Below are 18,865 nucleotides of genomic sequence, written 5' to 3'. Positions count from 1 at the left end.
TTTCATTTTCTTCTTTTATTGGAATCTTCTTGTACAAAATGACTAACAGGGAATGTTTTACATGATTGCACAGGTGTAACCTATATCTGATTGCTCGCCATCTCTGGGAGGAGAGACGAGAGGGATGGAGGAGTAGAACTTGAAACTCAAAACTTTAAATAAAAATGCTTAAATTTTTAAAAATGAAATTATTTATGGCCACATTTTCCCCATTCTGGACTCATTCAACTGTTCTTTTAAACCCAGGACTAGGATTTCGCATGCATCTCTATTAATGTCTCATCCAATTTGCTCTATCACTGCAGTTCTTCAAGTCATATTTTATCCTGATTTTGCTGTTGGATGAATTTTTATTTTTCCCCTTCCCTACATCTGTAATCTGATAATCTTAGAAATATAACTTCTATGGATTTTTTGCCTGTTTTGCTGATCAAGGTGATGAACAGATTGTGGACAGAGACGTGGGGCACAAGAGAAGTGAATTCTTTCCATCATCATGGATCAATAAATGAGCATCTTTCAGATCTGATCATTCCCCACCTAACTGTAATGTCACATATTGGGCGTCCTCATGGATTAGACAGTTGGGGGCCGTTATAACAGTTACTTGATTCTTTCTGTTTCCTGCCCCCTTCAGCATGGTGGTGAAGCTAGATGCTTTCCACCCCTGGCCCACCTTGAGCCTGGTGGATTGTTTGTGATGGGTGTGGTCTTTTCTCTAGCCCTTGTCCTCTCCTCTCCCTTTGCAGCTCCTCCTATAACAACCATCATCTTACTTCTTAGTTGAGGAGCAATATGATGCTTTCTTAGGTCTACAGGGTTTGCTCCTTTGCTTTTTATTGAGTTGCAAGCACAAATCCTCACACTCCCTGATACTGTCTCTTAGTGCTAATTTAAATCTTGGTTTATTTCCTGCTAACTCTTGAAGTCTGTTATGAAATTCCCAGAGAGGCACACCCACTACCCTAACTGCAAACCCCCTCTGCAGCACCACCCCTCTGAAGCACAACAGCTCTGTGCTCATCTCCACTGTTTTGGTTTGTTTGCTTATGGTTCTGTTGTTAATGGTGGGCTCAGAGTTCACCATACTTCCATTTGGCTTGTGAAGCCTGTGATGCTTGACTTTCCTAGTCATTTCTCTCAGGTTATTCTCTTTCAGCCTGTGTGTCCCTCTCAAGCTTCCTGACAAAGATTCAAGATACCTTTCTGGCTCAAACAGGACTAGAGTTCAATTCACTCTCAGGACTGATGCTTGTCCCTCTGAACTACAATCCAAGAGTGTTGGGCAGTGTTCAAACCTTATCAACCATTCCATCATCTTCTGTCTTCTCCACAGGGACAGAAATTCTCCAACTTCACACAGATACTGGAAGACAAACAGAAGTGCTATGTCTCTAACTGATGCCATAACATTTCTCTGATTTATACTAGTCAGTGTGCCAAAAAGAGGAAACCAACATTACTTGATCTTCAAGGATCTGTGCTGGCTTTGAACATGGCTATCCCTGAAATCTAAACAAGAGTACTTCAGTCTTTCCCTTGCCCACTTTCACTGTACACATCTTCCCAACATCCACACCCAAAGCCACATCTTCACGTATATCCAGATCTACACTCACATTCATTTCCACACCCACACTCACATCTACATCCACAAAACATTAGAATCTGGAATTTCTTGGATTATGAATTATCTCCAATGCCACCAAAAACTTCTGAAGTTTCTCTATGGAGTTGGCTCTGTCCTAGACAGCACATGAAAATCCTAGATAAACAGACAAAAAGAAGCCTTCCAAGCCACCCTTCATTCCTCAGAATTCACAAGGCAGAGCTACTGGAGAACTGTCCTTTTTCCTTTTCCCTGCTCTTCAAGCTGATGAATGTCCTCAGGTGTCTGTGGATGCTTGATGTCTTTCTAAATGCAGGGCACCAGTTTAAGTAGTTAGTAACACCCTCTTTGTACTCTTCCCCTCCCCCTCCAAGAAGCAGCTCTTAAAAAAATCCATTTTTTTACAATGGAATAAAGTTCAATTACAAGCTCACAAGTATAAACATGTTCAGTCAAAATTGAATTCAAGTCTGAAGAAACTAAGCATATCACATATTTCACTTTATTTGAAGAATCTAAATGTATGGTCTGTGTTGTCTACTAGCCATTCTTAGCAACCATCCAAGTAATTGGTTTTTGGTAGTGGAAAAACAGATGTGGTTTTTTCACTATTACTTATCTGATTCTAAGGTAATCAAGGTTTGTTGTTGTTGGGGCTTGAACCTGCTGTCATTCTATCAGTTGTGAGGACCCCCTGGTTTCCACCTATATCCTGTACACTGGTCTAGTCCTCCACTGGACTCCAGATTAACTTTTTTCCATCAACAGGACATTTGTTATTTCTTCTTCATAAGAAACAAAAACCAAATTCCAGAAAAATGGGCTTCTACTCTATTGAAGACAAATCCCTTAAAGACAAAAAGATATGGCTCATCTGTGTTCAAAAGGAAGCTCCTAATCTTTTGTCCCTGGTTGATAAATAGATCTATCAGCATTTACATCATCACAGAATCCTCTATTGAGACTTGAGGATGATAGAGTCAAACATGGAACCAAAAGAGACCTCCAAGGTCACCGAGCCTGACTCTCTCATCTTACAGAGGAGCCATTGTCCCTACATCATCTAGTGCCAGCCCTCCACACCCTGAAGCATGGATCCCTGAGAACAACCACACTCAAAGACCACATAGTTAAACACACGAATGCTACTTTTCCATGGAAGTGGCTGCATCAAAGTCACAGGATCCCAGAATGAAACAGCGCCTTTGGGGGTGTCTAGGCCAACTCTACCTCCATTCCCAGAAAAAAAATCTCTTCTTTTTTGTACAAACTGCTGATTATAAATCTCTTGCTCATCAAGATTGTCATTGGTTTTGGTGGTGGGAGTGTGTAGAAGGACAGTATAGAAACTAGTAGGCCCATGAAAATAACAAAGAAAACCGCAGAGCAGATATACCGAAGTACTGGGAACACTGTATTTCACGTCTCTACTCCCAAACTGAAGTCTATAGAAAAAAATCCAAAGCCATTCAGTGCATATAAATGATGTTTATTGATATTCACTGACTTGGCATCGAGAATTATAAATAAAACCTGACTGTCAATGAGATTGTGGGATTAATGAACCTTATTTACTGAAAACTTTGGGCTTTTAAGTGCTTGAAACAATTCTTAGCTCAATTAAACTATACTGAGTGGTTTCTGCAACATTTTATGTATGCGACTAGATTAGGCATAGAATATATTGCCAATTATAAATCGCCCCCCCTTTGTTTTTAAAGTCAGCATTCATCATTCTAAGCTATTTCTTTCTGCACTTCTGAAGAAAGGCTCTAGCTAAGTGAACTGTAAGGCATTTTTCTCATCCGAATTAGTCATGTCCACTTTATGCTAACCCCAAATATAAGCAACAGAATGGAATGATAAGAAGGGATTCATGTGGATCACCTTTCCAGAATCACTAGATAGGTAGATAGGTAGATGATAGATCATTGATAGAAAAATCGTGGTATACATATATAGATGGACAGACAAATATTTAATTTCAATACTTCAATAGGACCATGATCTCGTGGATGTAGACACCCATTCAGACTCAATCACATTTTTTCATTCTTAGTGATTTTGGCCCTGACCAATGGACAGAAGGTCTTTTTCCAGGTCTTATTGGGGCAGAAAATAATTTATTTTCTCTTCTATTTTTTTGTTTTATTTTGATCCAGTTTGGCTTTGTTTTTTTCCAATAAGTTTAGTAGCTTTCTGGCTTCCTTTAAGAATAGCAATGGTTGAATTAATGTTTCTAGGCAGCCTAAAAGATGAGTAATCTTAGGATTCTCTGATCCCTCTTCTGTCACTGTTCACCCATCCCTGGAGAAGCTGGAAGAGCTATACAGGATAGAGACTCATTTGGTAACTTTCTTTCTTCCATAGGGAGCCATAATGAAGTCAATCAACACCAAGTATCTGGAGTAGAAGCAATTAGGTTCTCTATATTTCGCAGGGCAACCCTTTCACAACAGGTAGGGGCTGTTACTAGACTGCAAACATTTCTGTCTTGGGAAAAAATCTATAGATAAAAAGTGAAATGGGGGTGAGTCTCCCAGGACATCCTGGAATGAGGTTTTCCAGATAATTGCAGTACAATCAGCCCCAATCAGAGCTTCTAGTCATAGAATTTAAAGCTGAAAGGTCCTCAGAGGCCATCCAGTCCAGCTCAGACCTTAAAAACATCCTAACTCAAACTTTAGTTGGAAATGATTAGTCAGCTTCTGCTTCCATACCCCTAATAATGTGGGGGGTGGAGGGAGAGCAGCTCCTTGGCAAACCCAGGCCACTTTCATATACCTCTAATTGCTGATAATTAAATATCCACATCCACACACACACACACACACACACACACACACACACACACACACACACACAATGATCAATTGCACATGGGCACTGTTGTATCTGATTAATGGAATCATGAAATCTCAGACCAAGGATAGTCTACAGAGGGGTAGGGTGTGTTCAGGGAGGACCAGTACCTTCGGTATTATAGCTGTTGAACCCTTTTCAGGGCTTTTTTCTAACTCTCACCTGTGGGTCCAAGAAGCTGCAGCATTCCCAGTGGCCACACCCTGGTAACCATTTCGGCAGATGGGCCAAACCAGGTTGAGGGTAACCAAGGGATCTCTAACACATTGGTTAGTTAGAGGTTGTCTACCCCAAGCATATGAAGATTTCCTCTGGCGGAATGGGCTGATGAGAACAGCTTGTTCCAATGGCCAGGAAGACAGATGAAGTGCTTAGAGCTTGGTTAGACACTGAAGACACCAAGGTCATCCACTGCATCCTGAGCCATTGCCAGTTGTCTAGAGTCTGTCCTGCCACTGGACTATGATGACACCGGAGGAGAGACTGAGGATGAGGACTTTGTGCAACTCTGCCTCAATTAAATCCAATTTATGTACTAATCAAAAGTCGTCACTGATAACACTTTAATATTATGCCTCAAGCTCCTGTGATGACAGGCGAGTGATGAAGCAGCAGGTGAAGATACAACCCTGGATACAGGGGGCCCAGGACACAGGGTCGTTTCTCACTGGAAACAGCAGTGGGACTTAGCACCGGATGTCAGAGCAACCTTTTAAGGATCTCACTGCTCACCTCCCAGTGTGAGGAAAGGGGCTAGAGAAGGTGGCCTAAACATTGCCTGCTCGCCCAACCCTGGCCTGATTACCACAGCAGGCAGGGAACCCCACTGCGTGGTAGAATCACCAAAAAAGTACAAACTATACCAAAACACCTGCAAAGATAATTGCACTCCCCATCAGCACATGGAACACATGAACACTAACAGACCGCACAAAATGCAGTACACCTGAAAGATAAACTGCTCTGATTGCAAGAGAACTCGACAGGTGTCACATCCAAATAGCAGCACTGAGTGAAACATGGTTGGCAAATGAAGGCCAGTTTACTGAACTTGGAGCTGTATACACATTTCTCTGAAGTAGGCACAGTGAAGGGGAGTGCTGTGAAGCTGGCATGGGTTTTCCAATAAAAACTAATCTAATCAGCAAGCTGGTATGCCTGCGAAAAGGAGTGAATGACAGGCTCATGACAATGCAACTGCCACTGGCAGGAAAATGCCATGCCACCATCATCGGTGCCTATGTTCCCACCATAACAAATCCTGATGAAGTCAAAGAAAAATTTTATGAAGACCTAGAGAACCTTATCATCAATGAGCCAAAAGAGAACAAACTTATAATTCTGGGTAACTTTAATGCTGGACTAGGCTCAGACTATCAGACTTGGCAGGTAGTCCTTGGGAGGAATGCAGTTGGAAACAACAACAGCAATGGTCATTTACTGCTGAAGACTTGTGTATCACATGACCTTCTCATCACCAACACTGTCTTCCATTTACCTAAATGCAATAAGACTTCATGGATGCACCCTTGCCTCAAACACTGGCATCTAATAGATTATGTGATTGTAAGGAGAAGAGACAGACAAGATGTGAGAGGGACAAAGGCAATGTGTGGTGCAGAGTGCTGGACTGACCATAGACTTATTCTTTCCAAGCTAAATATTCAGATTCCTCAAAAGCACCACCCCCAAGGCAAAATGACTACCAGAAGAATTAATGTCAACAAATTAGAGCTCTTCTCTGAGTGTGAAGAGTTTGGTGCTAACTTAGAAGGAAAGTTGAGCCAACACATAGTTGCCAAAAGTGTAGCAGAAAAGGAGTGGGCAGCTTTCAGAGATTTGATGTACAGCATTGCATTTATTTGCTCATCTTGGTCAGAGCACTGACAAATATCAAGACTGGTTTCATGAAAATGATGGGGAAATTCAGAAGCTGCTAAATGAAAAACAAGAACTCCACAGGATTTACCAGCAGGATAGTTCATCCACCTCTAAGAAGGCACCACTTAATTCCATCAAAAGCAAAGTGCAAGCAAAATTTAGAGAGATACAGGATTGCTGGCTCAGTAAGAAAGCAGATGAAATTCAGTTTTACGCTGATAATAACAATCCAAAGAGCTTTTATGATTCCCTGAAAGCTATTTATGGACCAAAAACCTATGGTACATCACAACTACTCAGTGCTGATGGAGCTACATTGATTAATGATAAGGACATGATTCTGGAGAGATGGGCTGAATACTTCCATAGTTTTCTCAATAGAATATCATCAATCAATACTAAGGTCATTGACCATTTACCTCAGGTTGAAATCAATCCTTCCTTAGCTGAACTTCCATCTGAAGAAAAGGTTTTGAGGACCATAAGGCTCTTTTCATGTGGCAAAACACCTGGTGCTGATTCTATTCCAGCTGAGATTTACAAGGTAGGGGGACCACTGTTCATACAAAAGCTGACTGAAATTTTCCAGATTATATGGCAAGAGGAGGTTATCTCCCAGGAGCTCAAGGATGCCTCCGTGGTCCATCTCTATAAGGGCAAAGGGAATAGATTGTCCTGTGACAATCACAGGGGGATCTCGCTCCTAGTCATTGCTGGCAAAATTCTTCCTAGAGTTATCCTTAATAGGCTGATCCTTCAGTTGGAAGATGGGCATATACCTGAGAACCAGTGTGGCTTCAGAAAGGGACGAGGAACAGTCGACATGGTATTTGCTTCCCTACAACTCCAGAAGAAATGCCAGGAGTAGACCAGAGGTCTGCACACAATGTTTGTGGATTAGACCAAGGCCTTTGACACTGTTAGTCATGAGGGCTTATGGAAAATTATGTCAAAATTTGCTTTCCCAGAGAAGTTCATCAATATTGTATGTCAATTTCATGATGGCATCCTTGCCTGGGATCTGGATAGTGGACAAAGCTCTTGTGCCTTCCCAGTCACCAATGGAATGAAACAGGGCTGTGTGTTTGCTCCTATGCTTTTTAGCATGATGTTTTCAGCCATGTTGTCAAATACTTTCAACGAATATGAACACGGCATCAAGGTAAACTAACGTACTGATGATAAGTTCTGCAATTTGAAAAGTCTACAAACCAATACCAAAGTGGAGGGAGAGTTGGTGCATGATTTTCTGTTTTCAGATGATTGTGCACTCAATGCAGCTTCTGAAGCTGAGATGCAACGAAGTATGGATCAATTGTCTGCTACCTGTGCTAATTTTGGCCTAATAATTAACACCAAACAAACACAGGTGCTTCATCAGCCACCACCACACCATCCATATGTGAAACTATTGGTTACAACAAATGGAGACTTTTTGAATGTTGTGGGTAAGTTCACTTACCTTGGTTTTGTACTTTCCAGGGATGTGCACATTGACAATGAAGCTGATGCATGAATTGCCAGAGCTAGTTCAGTGTTTGGGAGGCTTCAAAGAAAGGTTTGGGAGAGAAGAGGTATTAGACTGACTACCAGATTGAAGGTCTACAGTATCATTATTCTGACCTCATTGTTGTATGCCTGTGAAATATGGACAGTCTACCAGCGCCATACCAGGAAACTGAATCATTTCCACTTAGACTGTCTTAGGAAGTTTCTGAGGATCACCTGGCAGGATAAGGTACCAGACACTGAAGTCCTTGCTCAAGCTGAACTGCCAAGCATTCAAACTATAAATGGCCTGTGGGCTGGAAATGCAAAATATTCGCTTGCCAAAAACACTATTTTATGGAGAGCTTGCATGGGGCAGGCGATCACATGGTGACCAGAAGAAATGATACAAGGACACTCTCAAGGTCTGTCTCTGGAACTTTGGATTTGACAGTGCAGCATGGGAGACACTAGCATAAGACCCCTCAGCGTGGCGTCCCCACATCAGAAAAGGTACTGTGCTCTTTGAGCAAAGCATAGTTGAGACAGCACAAAGTAAAGGCAGCATGAGCAAATTTGGGATATCCATCTCAAATATTCATGAGGACTACCTGTGCCCAACCTGTGGTAGAGCATTCCAAGCTCATATTGGTCTGAGCAGCCACAGTCGGACACACCGACACTTCAATTTATTATGGTGATGTCATTATGGTCGTCTTGGACGATGAAGGACAACAACCAACCAATAGAGGCAGGGATATTATTATTATCATTATCACCATCATCATCATTGTCATTATTATTAACATTACATTGATGTAGTGCAGCTAAGTGAAACAGTGCATAGGGTCCTACACTTGGAGTCAGGAAGAAAATTTGTCCTTTGACACTTCTTAGCTGTGTGTCCCTGAGTAAGTCACTTCATCCTGTTTGCCTGAGTTTTCTCATCTGTAAAATGAGTGGGAGAAAGAAATGGCAAACCACTCTATTTTGTTGGGCAAGGAAACCCCCATGGCACCACAAAGAGTTGGGCATGACTGAAAAATGACTGAACAACAGCAGTTTGAGAATCATGTGCTTTACTCTCAGTCTTTGCAGATGATAGGATAGTATACTTGGAGAATCCTAGAGAATCAAGTAAAAAATACTTGAAATAACAAACAACTTTAGCAGAGTTACAGGATATAAAATAAATCCACATTAATCATCGATATTTCTACATATTACTAACAAAGCCTAACAGCAAGAAATAGAAAAATTCAATTTGAACTTTCTATAGACAATTTGAAATATTTGGGAGGCTACCTGCCAAGACAAACCCAGGACCTATATGAATACAATTACAAAACACTTTTCACACAAATATAGTCAGGTCTAAATAATTGGGAAAACATCAATTGATGGGTAGGCTGAGATAATATAATAAAAATGACAATTCTACCTAAATTAATTTATTCAGTGCCATACCAATCAAGCTATTAAAAATTATTTTATAAAACTAGAAAAAGTAATAACCCGACTCATCTGGAAGAACAAAAGGTTCAGAACATCAAGGGAATTAATGAAAAGAAATGTTAGGGAAGGTGGTCTAGCTGCACCAGATCTTAAATTTCATTATAAAGCAGCAATCCAGTCATCAAAATTTATTGGTACTGGTTAAGAAATAGAGTGAGGGATCAGTAGAATAACTTAGGTACACAAAAAATAGTAGTAAATGAGTATATCATGCTATTTGATAAACTCAAAGACTCTAGCTTCTATGATAAGAACTCACTATTTAAGAAAAAAATTGCCTGGAAAACTGGGAAATGGTATGCCAGAAACTAGGCATAGACCAATATCTTATACCATATACCAAGATAAAGTCAAAATGCACACAATTTAATTATTAAAGGCTGATACTATAAGTAAACAAGGATCACAAGTAATAGTTTACCTGTCAGATTTATGGAGAAGGGAAGAATTTATGACCAAACAAGAGATAGAGCATTATGAAATGTAAAATGGACAATTTCGATTACAAGAAATTGATAAGTTTTTGCACAAACAAAGCTATTGTAACCAAGATTAGAAGGGAAGCAGAAAGTTGGAAAACAGTTTTTACAGCCAGTATCTCTGATAAAGGCCTCACTTCTAAAATATAAAGAAAAATGAGTCAAATTTCTAAGAATACAAGTCATCCTCAAATTGATAAATGGTCAAAGTATATGAAGAGGCAGTTTTCAGATGAAGAAATTAAAACTCTATAGTCATATGAAAATTCTGTACATCACTATTATATAATAATAATATTATATAATTAGAGAAATGTAAATCAAAACTATTCTGAGGTACCATATCACACCAACAGATTGACTAACACAACAAAACAGGAAAATGATAAAAGCTGGAGATGTGGGAAAATTGGAACACTAATGCATTGTTGGTCAAGTTGTGAACTGATCCAACCATTCTGGAGAGCAATTTGGAACAATTTCCAAAGGACAAACTGTGCATACCCTTTGACCCAGTAATACCACTTCTAGGTCTGTATACCAACATGGGAAAAGAACACACATGTACAAAAATATGCATAGCAGCTCTTTCTGTGGTGGCCAAGAATTGAACATTGAGGGGGTATCCATCAGTTGGGGGAATGACTGAACAAGTTGTGGTATATGAATTTAACGTTCCATTAAGAAAGAAAGAATAGGTAGACTTCAGAAAAAAACCAACTCACATGAACTGATACTGAGTGAAGTGAGCAGAGCCAAGAGAACACTGTACAGGGTAACACATTCATTGTGAGAGGACTAACTTTGATAGACTTAGCTCTTCCAAGTGCAAGGATCTAAGTCAACTTCAAAAGACTCATGATAGAAAATGCTGTTCACATCCAGAGAAAGAACAAAGGGGTCTGAATGCAGATTGAAGCAGGTTATTGGCTTTCATTTTTTTTGGTTCCTTTTGCTTATTCTCTCATGGCTCTTCCCATTATCTTCTATTTTTTCAAATTTTTGGTTTTGTTTACTAACTTCTTGGTTTAAATCATAGTCATTCGTTTCCCTGAACTCAATTCTCTCTTTCAACAAATTATTTTGTTCAGTGAACTTTTGAAACTTCTCCTCCATTTGGCTAACTCTGCTTTTTAAAACCTCCTTCTCCTCGTTGGCTTTTTGGACCTCTTTTTCCAATTGAGTTAGCCTCTTTTAAAAGCTATTATTTTCCTCAGCATTTTTTGGTTCTCCTTTAGTAAGCTGCTAACTTGTTTTTTAAGGTCTTCTATTGTCTGAGCCCAGTTTAAGTTCCCTTTGGAGACCCTGGAGGCAGAGGCCTTGACTTCCTCTGACAGTATGCCTTGTTCTTCCTCATCTGAAAGGATGGGTAGAGACACCTGTTCCCCAAGAAAGTAACCTTCTATGGTCTTATTTTTCCCCCCTTTTTTGGACATTTTCCCATCCAGTTACTTGACTTCTGAGTTTCCTTTCCACAACCACCTCACCTCCAGTTTCGCCAAGCCAGCACTGGGGGCTGAGATTCAGATGAGCTGCTCTAAAGACTCAGGGGCTTTTGGTGGGGGCTGGGCTGCTATTCAGTGTGAGATTAAGATCAACTGCTCAGGAGGGGGCAGGGCCACCACCCAGGGCTCAGTTCCCTCAGGGGCTTTCTGATGAGACCTTCAACAATGGATGGGGGCTACTGCCTGCTTTGGGAGCCCCCATCCACTGTAGCCTCGGCAGCTGCCATCTGAGGAGGTTTGAGTTATGGGGACACCCTGCTCCCTTCTCGGCCAGCCAAAAAGACCCTCTCACTGACCTTCGGCACCTGTGGGTTGAGGGATCTGCACTGCTGCTGGAGATTCTATCCCTGAAGCCTGCTCAGATCTGCTCCTTCTGGTGCCATGTGGCCAAGGAAGGGCTGGGCTCTGCTCCATGTCTGGTGCTCAACAGACCTTTTCTATCAGTCTTTCAGGTCACTCTGGGATAGAAATCTCCTCCACTCCATTGTTCTGTGGCTTCTGTTGCTTTAGAATTTGTTGAGAGTTCTTCTTTACAGGTATTTTATGGGCTGTGGGGTAAGAGGTAGTGTATGTGCATCTTTCTACTCTGCCATCTTTGCTCCATCCCCGCCCCCCCACTATGGCTTATCCAATTGGTTGCAATTCTTCTTTACAAGATGACTAATGTGGAAACATATTCAATATGATTGTATATGGAGAACCTGTTAGTGATTACATGCTGTCTTGGGGTGAGGAAAGGGATGACGGGGAAGAAAATTTGAAACTCAAAATTTTATGGAAGAGAATGTTGAAAACTAAAATAAATCAATTAATATTAAAAATAAAAAAAAGAATCATGTTATCTCATCCTTACAATAACCCTGTGAAATAGGTGTTCTTATTATTCCCATTTTAGAAATAAGGAAACTAAGGCAGAGTGAAACTCAGGGTGGTAAACTGAGAGTGGTAAAGAGACTTGTTCACACAGCTCAATACCTTGAGGCAAGATTTGAATCCAGATCTTCCTCATTACATGTCTTCCACTCAGTGCTTTCTAGTCCAAATCACATAGGGATAAGAATTCTTTCTACTAATATTTCAAAAAGAAGCCAACCAGTCTTTACTGTAGACCTCCCTGAAAAGGGGAAGGTCTGAAAAGAATACACTAACTAGATGATCTAGTGCACAGAGGATGAGGCTTAAAATCAGGAAGACCTGGTTTCAGATATGGCTTCAGATATTCAGACTGTGTGACCTTGTGCAAGTCACTTAGTCTCTCTTTGCCTTGATTTCCTTGATTGTAAAGTGGAGATAATAATAGCATCTACCTCAAAAGGTTGTCATGGGGATGAAATGAGTTAATATTTGTATAGCACGGGGTCAGAGACAAGATGGTGTAGTAGAAGCAAGGAGTCACTTGGACTATGCCCCAAACCTGTCCAAATACCTGGAAAAATGACTCTAAGCAAATTCCAGAGCAGCAGAACCCACATGAGGGTGGAGTGAGACAGGTTTCCAGGCTAGAACAACACGAATGATCCATGAGAAAGGTTTCTTGTGCCAGGCTTAGAGAGAAGCACAGTCTTCCATCCTGGCCCAGACTGGGGCCCCCAGAAAATCTGGAGCAGGTCTCAGGAGACTAAGTTGTTGGCAGTTGGGGTGGTTTCCAGGCTTCTTAGCCCACAAATACCAAAGAGAATTCAGAGGGTCAGTGTATGTGTAAGTGGGGGGTGGTATGTCAGACCTGGGTGAGAGAGTCCCAGCACAGTGCCAGCAGCAGCTGCTTCTGGAGCTCTTAGCACACAGATGGTAAGGAATGAAACAATTGGTCAGAAGGAGATTGTGAGGGGTCTCTTTGCAGGCACTATAGTAGGATTGTATTGCTTTGTCCATGCTGGGATCTGAGTCATTGCCCTAGGTGGTGGTCCTGGGATCAGGGGGAGTGCTGGCATGGTGATGGCATGGTGAAGTTTATGGTTGTGGTGGAGAGAGAGCCCTTCTCACAGTTCCAGGGCAGAGAGAAGTGTTTGTGGTAGCTCATTGACCAGGGCACAAGCCAGGAGAGTAGTGAACACCTCTCCTTAGATCATGCCACCCTGGAGGAACTAAAAACTTACAGGTCCTTGGGGGTAAAACAACTGCACAGGGTCCCTGAAGTGTTGTGTGCCCTACATCCTGGAAGCAGAGCCCTATCTTAAGAAAGAGTTTAAAAAATTAAGTAATTGGTTAGGGAAATGAGCAAACAGAAGAAACAGAAGAAAAAGTGTCAGATTATAAAGTCTTACATTGGTGATGAGGAAGATCAAATATAACCAGAAGAAAAAAAATAGTCAAAGCTCCTTTCCAAAGCCTTCAAGAAAAACATGAATTGGCCTCAGGCCATGGAAGAGCTCAAAAAGGATTCTGAAAATCCAGTAAGAGAATACAGCAAAAAACCGGGAAGAGAAATGAGAGTGAATCAAGAAAATAATGAAAAGCAAATCAACAGCTTGCTGAAGGAGACCCCCAAAATACTGAATAGAATAAGACTTTAAAAATAGACTAGATCAAATGGCAAAAGAGGTCCAAAAAGCCAATAAGGAGATGAATGCTTCAAAAAGCAGAATTTGCCAAATGGAAAAGGAGGTCCAAAAACTTACTGAAGAAAATAATTCCTTAAAAATTAGAATGGAACAAATGGAAGCTAATGACTTTATGAGAAATCAAGAAATCATAGAACAAAACCAAAAGAAGGGGGAAAAGATAGACAAAGATGTTGTAGTGTCATTGGGAAAAATCTCATTAGTAAAACAACTGACTTGGAAAATAGATCCAGGAGAGATAATTTAAAAATTACTGGAGTACCAGAAAGCCATGATCAAAAAAGAACCTAGACATCATCTTTCAAAAATGTAGAAAACTGCCCTGATATTCTAGAATCAGATGGTAAGATAGAAATTGAAAGAATATACGCTGATAACCTCCTGAAAGAGATTCCCAAAGGAAAACTCCCAGGAATATTAAAGCCAAAAACTTCAGGTCAAGAAGAAAATATTACAAGAAGCCAGAAATAAATAATTCAAGTACTGTGCAAACACAATCAGGATATCACAAGATTTAGCAGCTTCTACATTAAGGGGTCAGAGGGCCTCAAATATGCTATTCCAGGGGTCAAAAGAGCTAGGATAAAAGCCAAGAATCACTTACCCAGCAAAACTGAGTGTAATCCTTCAGGAGAAAAAAAAACAGATACTGAATGAAATAGAGGACTTTCAAGCATTCTTGATGCAAAGACTAACTAGGTAAATATAAAATTTGAACTTAAAATACAGGAATCAAGAGTAGTGTGAAAAAGTAAACAGAAAAGAGAAATCATAAGAGACTTATTAAAGTTGAACTGATTACATTCCTACATAGAAATGATACTTGTAACTCATGAGACCTTTCTCATTATTGGGGTAGTTGGAGGGAATCTATCTATCTATCTATCTATCTATCTATCTCTCTATCTATCTATCTATCTATCTATCTCTCTATCTATCTATCTCTCTGTCTGTATATCTATCTATAAATACATACATATATATGGGGGGGCGCAAGTTCAATTGAGTATGAAGGGATTGTATCTAAAAAATAAAATAAGTGGGTGAGAGAGGAATGTCATGGGAGAAAGACAAAGGGAGAAGTAGAATGGGGTAAATTGTCTCGTATAAAAGAGACATGAATAAGCTTTTACAATAGACAGGGAAAGGGCTCGGTGAGAGCGAATGAGTGAACCTTACTTTCATCAGATTTAGCTTAAGGAGAGGATAACATAGACACTCAATTGGGTATGGAAATCTATTTTACCATACAGGCAAGTAGGTGGGAAGGGAATAAGAGAGGAAGGTGTAATAGAAGAGAAGGAAGACTGGGGGAGGGTTAATCAGAAACAAACACTTTTGAGAAGGATCAAGGTCAAAGAAAAGAATAGAATAAATGTGGGGGATAGGATGGAGAGAAATATAGTCTTTCACAACATGCTTATTATGGAAGTGTTTTGCATGACATGTACAACATATGGATTTGCTTGCTTTCTCAATGGAGTGGGTAGGGAGGGAGGGAGAGAATTTGGAACTCAAAGTTTTGAAAAACGAAAGTTAAAAATTGTTTTTACATGCAATTGGGAAATAAGATACTCAGGCAATGGGGTATGGAAATCTATCTTGCCCTACAGTAAAATAGAAGGGGAAGGAGATAAGAGAAGTGGAGAAGGGGTGTGATAGGAGGGAGGGCATATTAGGGAAGGGGTACTCAAAATGCATGCCATCATGGGATGAGGGAGGGGGGAGATGAGGAGAAAAGTGAGAACTCCAAGTCTTGTGGAACTGAATGTTGATTACTAAAATAAATAAATAAATTGAAATGTGAAAAATATATGTGTGTGTGTGTGTGTGTGTGTGTGTGTGTATAATTTAGCTTGGTACCTGGTACATAATAAGTATTTAAAAAGTGTATATTTCCTTCCCACCACTTCTCTAAGAATATCATTTCACTTTTGAACTATTGCTACTGTTATTGGTCACTTGTTTCAGTTGTGTCTGACTCTTTGTGACCCCATTTGGGTTTCTTTTTGGCAAAGATACTGGAGTCGTTTGCCATTTCCTTTTCCAGCTCATTTGACAGATGAAGAAATGGAGACAAACATGATTAAGTGACTTTCCCAGTACCATACAGCTAGGATCTGAGGTTGGATTTGAACTCCCATAGATGAATCTTTCCCAATTCCAAGTCCAGTGCTCTACCCACTGTACCACAAATTTTTCTGTCAGGGAACTTTTCCTGATAAGCCTAAATTTTCTACTTTTCCATTTCTACCAACTGCTCCTAGCTATGTTCTCTTCCCCATGGCAACCCTTCAAATGCTTGAAGATGTCTGTTGCAATGCTTCCCTTGAATTTTCTTGCCCCCAGGCTGAATATGCCCAGTTCATTCCATTCATTCTGCTATGGCATGGTCCCAAAGTCCCTCACCAACCTGCCCACCCCTCCTCTGTACTATGTATTCTCCAATCCCCTATGTCTTTCCTAAAATGTGGTGGGAAAATGAAGACAATTAACACTTTATATCAATTACAAGAAAATGACATGATTGCTTCAGCAGATACAGAAGAGGAGTCTTCAGTGAAATCCAGCCCTTTTTGTGAGCTAAAAAGCCTCAAACTACAGGATTTTAGGCTATGAGGAAGCCTTGGAAACTCCCTACTTCACTTGAACAAGTGTCTGTAGTCTTTTCCCCATCACACCTGACTTGGCTCATCCAGTCTTTGCCTGAAGACCTTCAGGGACTTGGGCCCATTGTTTCCTGAGGTGGCCCATCTGATTCCCAGACAACACCAAGAGGTAGGGAGTTTCCCTTGGCATCACATCTAAATGTTCCTCTTGAACCTTTCAGGCTTTGGTCTAGAGCTAAGTAACATGAGGTTCCTCTGATGATCAAACAATCAACACACATTCATGAAGCATCTATAACATGTCAGAAACTGGGCTAAGTTCAGGGGAGACTAGGAAAGACCAAATGGTCCTTACTCTTCAGGGATCCCAATGCAATGGGGGAGACATGATGGAAACAAGAAGACAGATACACGATATAGATAAAGTGAATGGATGCTAATTCCTGCCACTGCTAAAGTCACTAGCATGAAAGAGACTAAGATGAGCCTCCTTCCGAAAGTCAAATTTGAACTGAATGTTCGTGGAACCCAGGAAACATAAAAGGCTCCCAGGAGAAGGGACAACATCTCAGGCATGGAGAAGAGCCAATGCAAATGAAGATGGCAGATGGACTGTTGTGTTTAAGGAACAGGGCAGAATGGATGTATGGCAGAGGTGGTGGGAAGGCAGAAGGGGACCAACTTGTGAAGAGGTTGATATTCCAGAGGGGTTTGTATTTGATCTTGGGGGTAACAGGGAGCTGCCACAGGAGTTTAATGAGTGAAGGGATGATATGACCAGGCCATCGCTTGAGTGGAGAATGGACTGGAGTGGGGAGAGACTTGAGGCAGGAAGGCCAGAACTGCTGAAGTAATGTGAGAAGCATTAGAGCTTGCTCCAGTGTGGTGCCACAGGAGAAAATGTACACCAAAAATGTTAGAAGGGTGGATGGGACAAGATTTGGAGCCAGGAGGACCTAAATTCAAGTCCTTCCTCAGGTATTTATTTTTCTGTGTGAACCTGGGCAGTCATTTAACCATTCCAAGTCTCAGTTTCATCATTTGCTAAATGGGGACAATAATAGAACCTTTGCTATAGAAATGCTAGTCAGCATCAGCATTAGTAACAACAACAATGTATGGTATATGTGGTGAGAGAGAATTTGAATATGATCCTTACATAGTGAGCTGGGGTGACTGAGATCACAGTGGTGCCTTCCATGGTAATAGGAACTTTTGGCAGAAGGGAAGGTTCAGGAAGGATGATAATGATTTTGGACATGAATTAAAGATGCTTACATGACATCTTTTCTCAGAAGACCTAGGGATTTGGGACTGTACTTAGGAGAGAGACTTGGGCTAGATACATAGATCAAGCAATCTTATCTCTGGCACAGAGAATAAGATAGTCCCATGGCAGCAGATGACATCACCAAATGGGATGCCATTTAGAAGAGTAGAGGGTCCATGGCAGCTTTCATAGACTTTTCTCTCTTATCTAACTATGGCCAACTCATTTACCTCATCCTTATATAGCTCTACACTAAAGTCTTTCAACTATCCTTATTAACCCTCCTCTGGCCCCTTAGTGGCCCCTGGGAATTAGGAGAATTGGCATTGGAACCAGAAGACCAGGCTTCTCAAATTCCACCTCTGCCATTTACCACCTGCGTGACATCAGGTCACTAGCTTTACCTCCCTCAGCTTAATTTCTTTACTTGTAAAATGAGGCCACCATTCTCCATGGTCTCAGTCCCTTTCCAGTTCTAGTTGAGACCCTATCCTCCCAGGCTAGGCAACACTTTTTCTATAGCTTATGGCAGAAAATAAAGTTGAATGAGGATTATTCACTTTTAACAAACACATATTTTAGTCTAGGATCATAGCCCTGTATGCCCCTGTCCAGCCAACAACGTCTGCCTCCTGTTCCAGGCCTCATGCCCCATGCTCACTAGTTTTCATTGGGTTTTGTCATGTCATCAGAAGGCTCAGAACTTTGGGGAGGCACCAACAGGAGCCTTGCCATTAGGGATCCCAGATCTAAAATTAACTGCTTAATCCCATAAAATTCCAGTGATAGCATTACAATTAGTTTCCCAAAGCATCAGAGTTCTTTATGGGGCCCTTTCTTCACTTCTGTCGTTATTTGTCCGATAAGCACTTGCCAACAAAGACATCCCACTAATTAGAATGTGTTATGCAGACATGCAAGAAAACTGATAAATGATTTATTGATCATCCTGCTTTGGGAATAACTCTTTTCTCTCTTGTCCTCAGCACATGTGGAAATAAATGGAAGTCTTGAATGTTTTCCCAAGGAGTTACTTAAGAGAAATCATGTTGACAGGCTTAACTCTGAGCCACCATTTATGTGTAG

The 18,865-nt window shown here is 40.9% G+C and overlaps 1 protein-coding gene across 4 annotated transcripts in view; it reads right to left on the bottom strand.

Moving 5' to 3' along the window:
* Window positions 1-18,865, bottom strand: part of ST6GALNAC3 (ST6 N-acetylgalactosaminide alpha-2,6-sialyltransferase 3) — a 713,190-nt gene that overhangs the window by 99,896 nt on the left and 594,429 nt on the right. For 2 of the 4 annotated variants that reach the window (XM_072649885.1, XM_072649886.1), the window contains exon 4: window positions 7,815-7,898. The exons of the other annotated variants lie outside the window; for them this stretch is intronic. In XM_072649885.1, coding sequence (XP_072505986.1) covers window positions 7,815-7,898 — 84 coding nt within the window. The remainder of the gene's footprint in view (window positions 1-7,814; window positions 7,899-18,865) is intronic. 4 annotated transcript variants of the gene reach the window in all.

Source organism: Notamacropus eugenii, chromosome 2 (assembly GCF_028372415.1).
Source record: "Notamacropus eugenii isolate mMacEug1 chromosome 2, mMacEug1.pri_v2, whole genome shotgun sequence".
Lineage (NCBI taxonomy): Eukaryota > Metazoa > Chordata > Mammalia > Diprotodontia > Macropodidae > Notamacropus > Notamacropus eugenii.
This window is presented reverse-complemented; position numbering and strand designations above follow the sequence as displayed.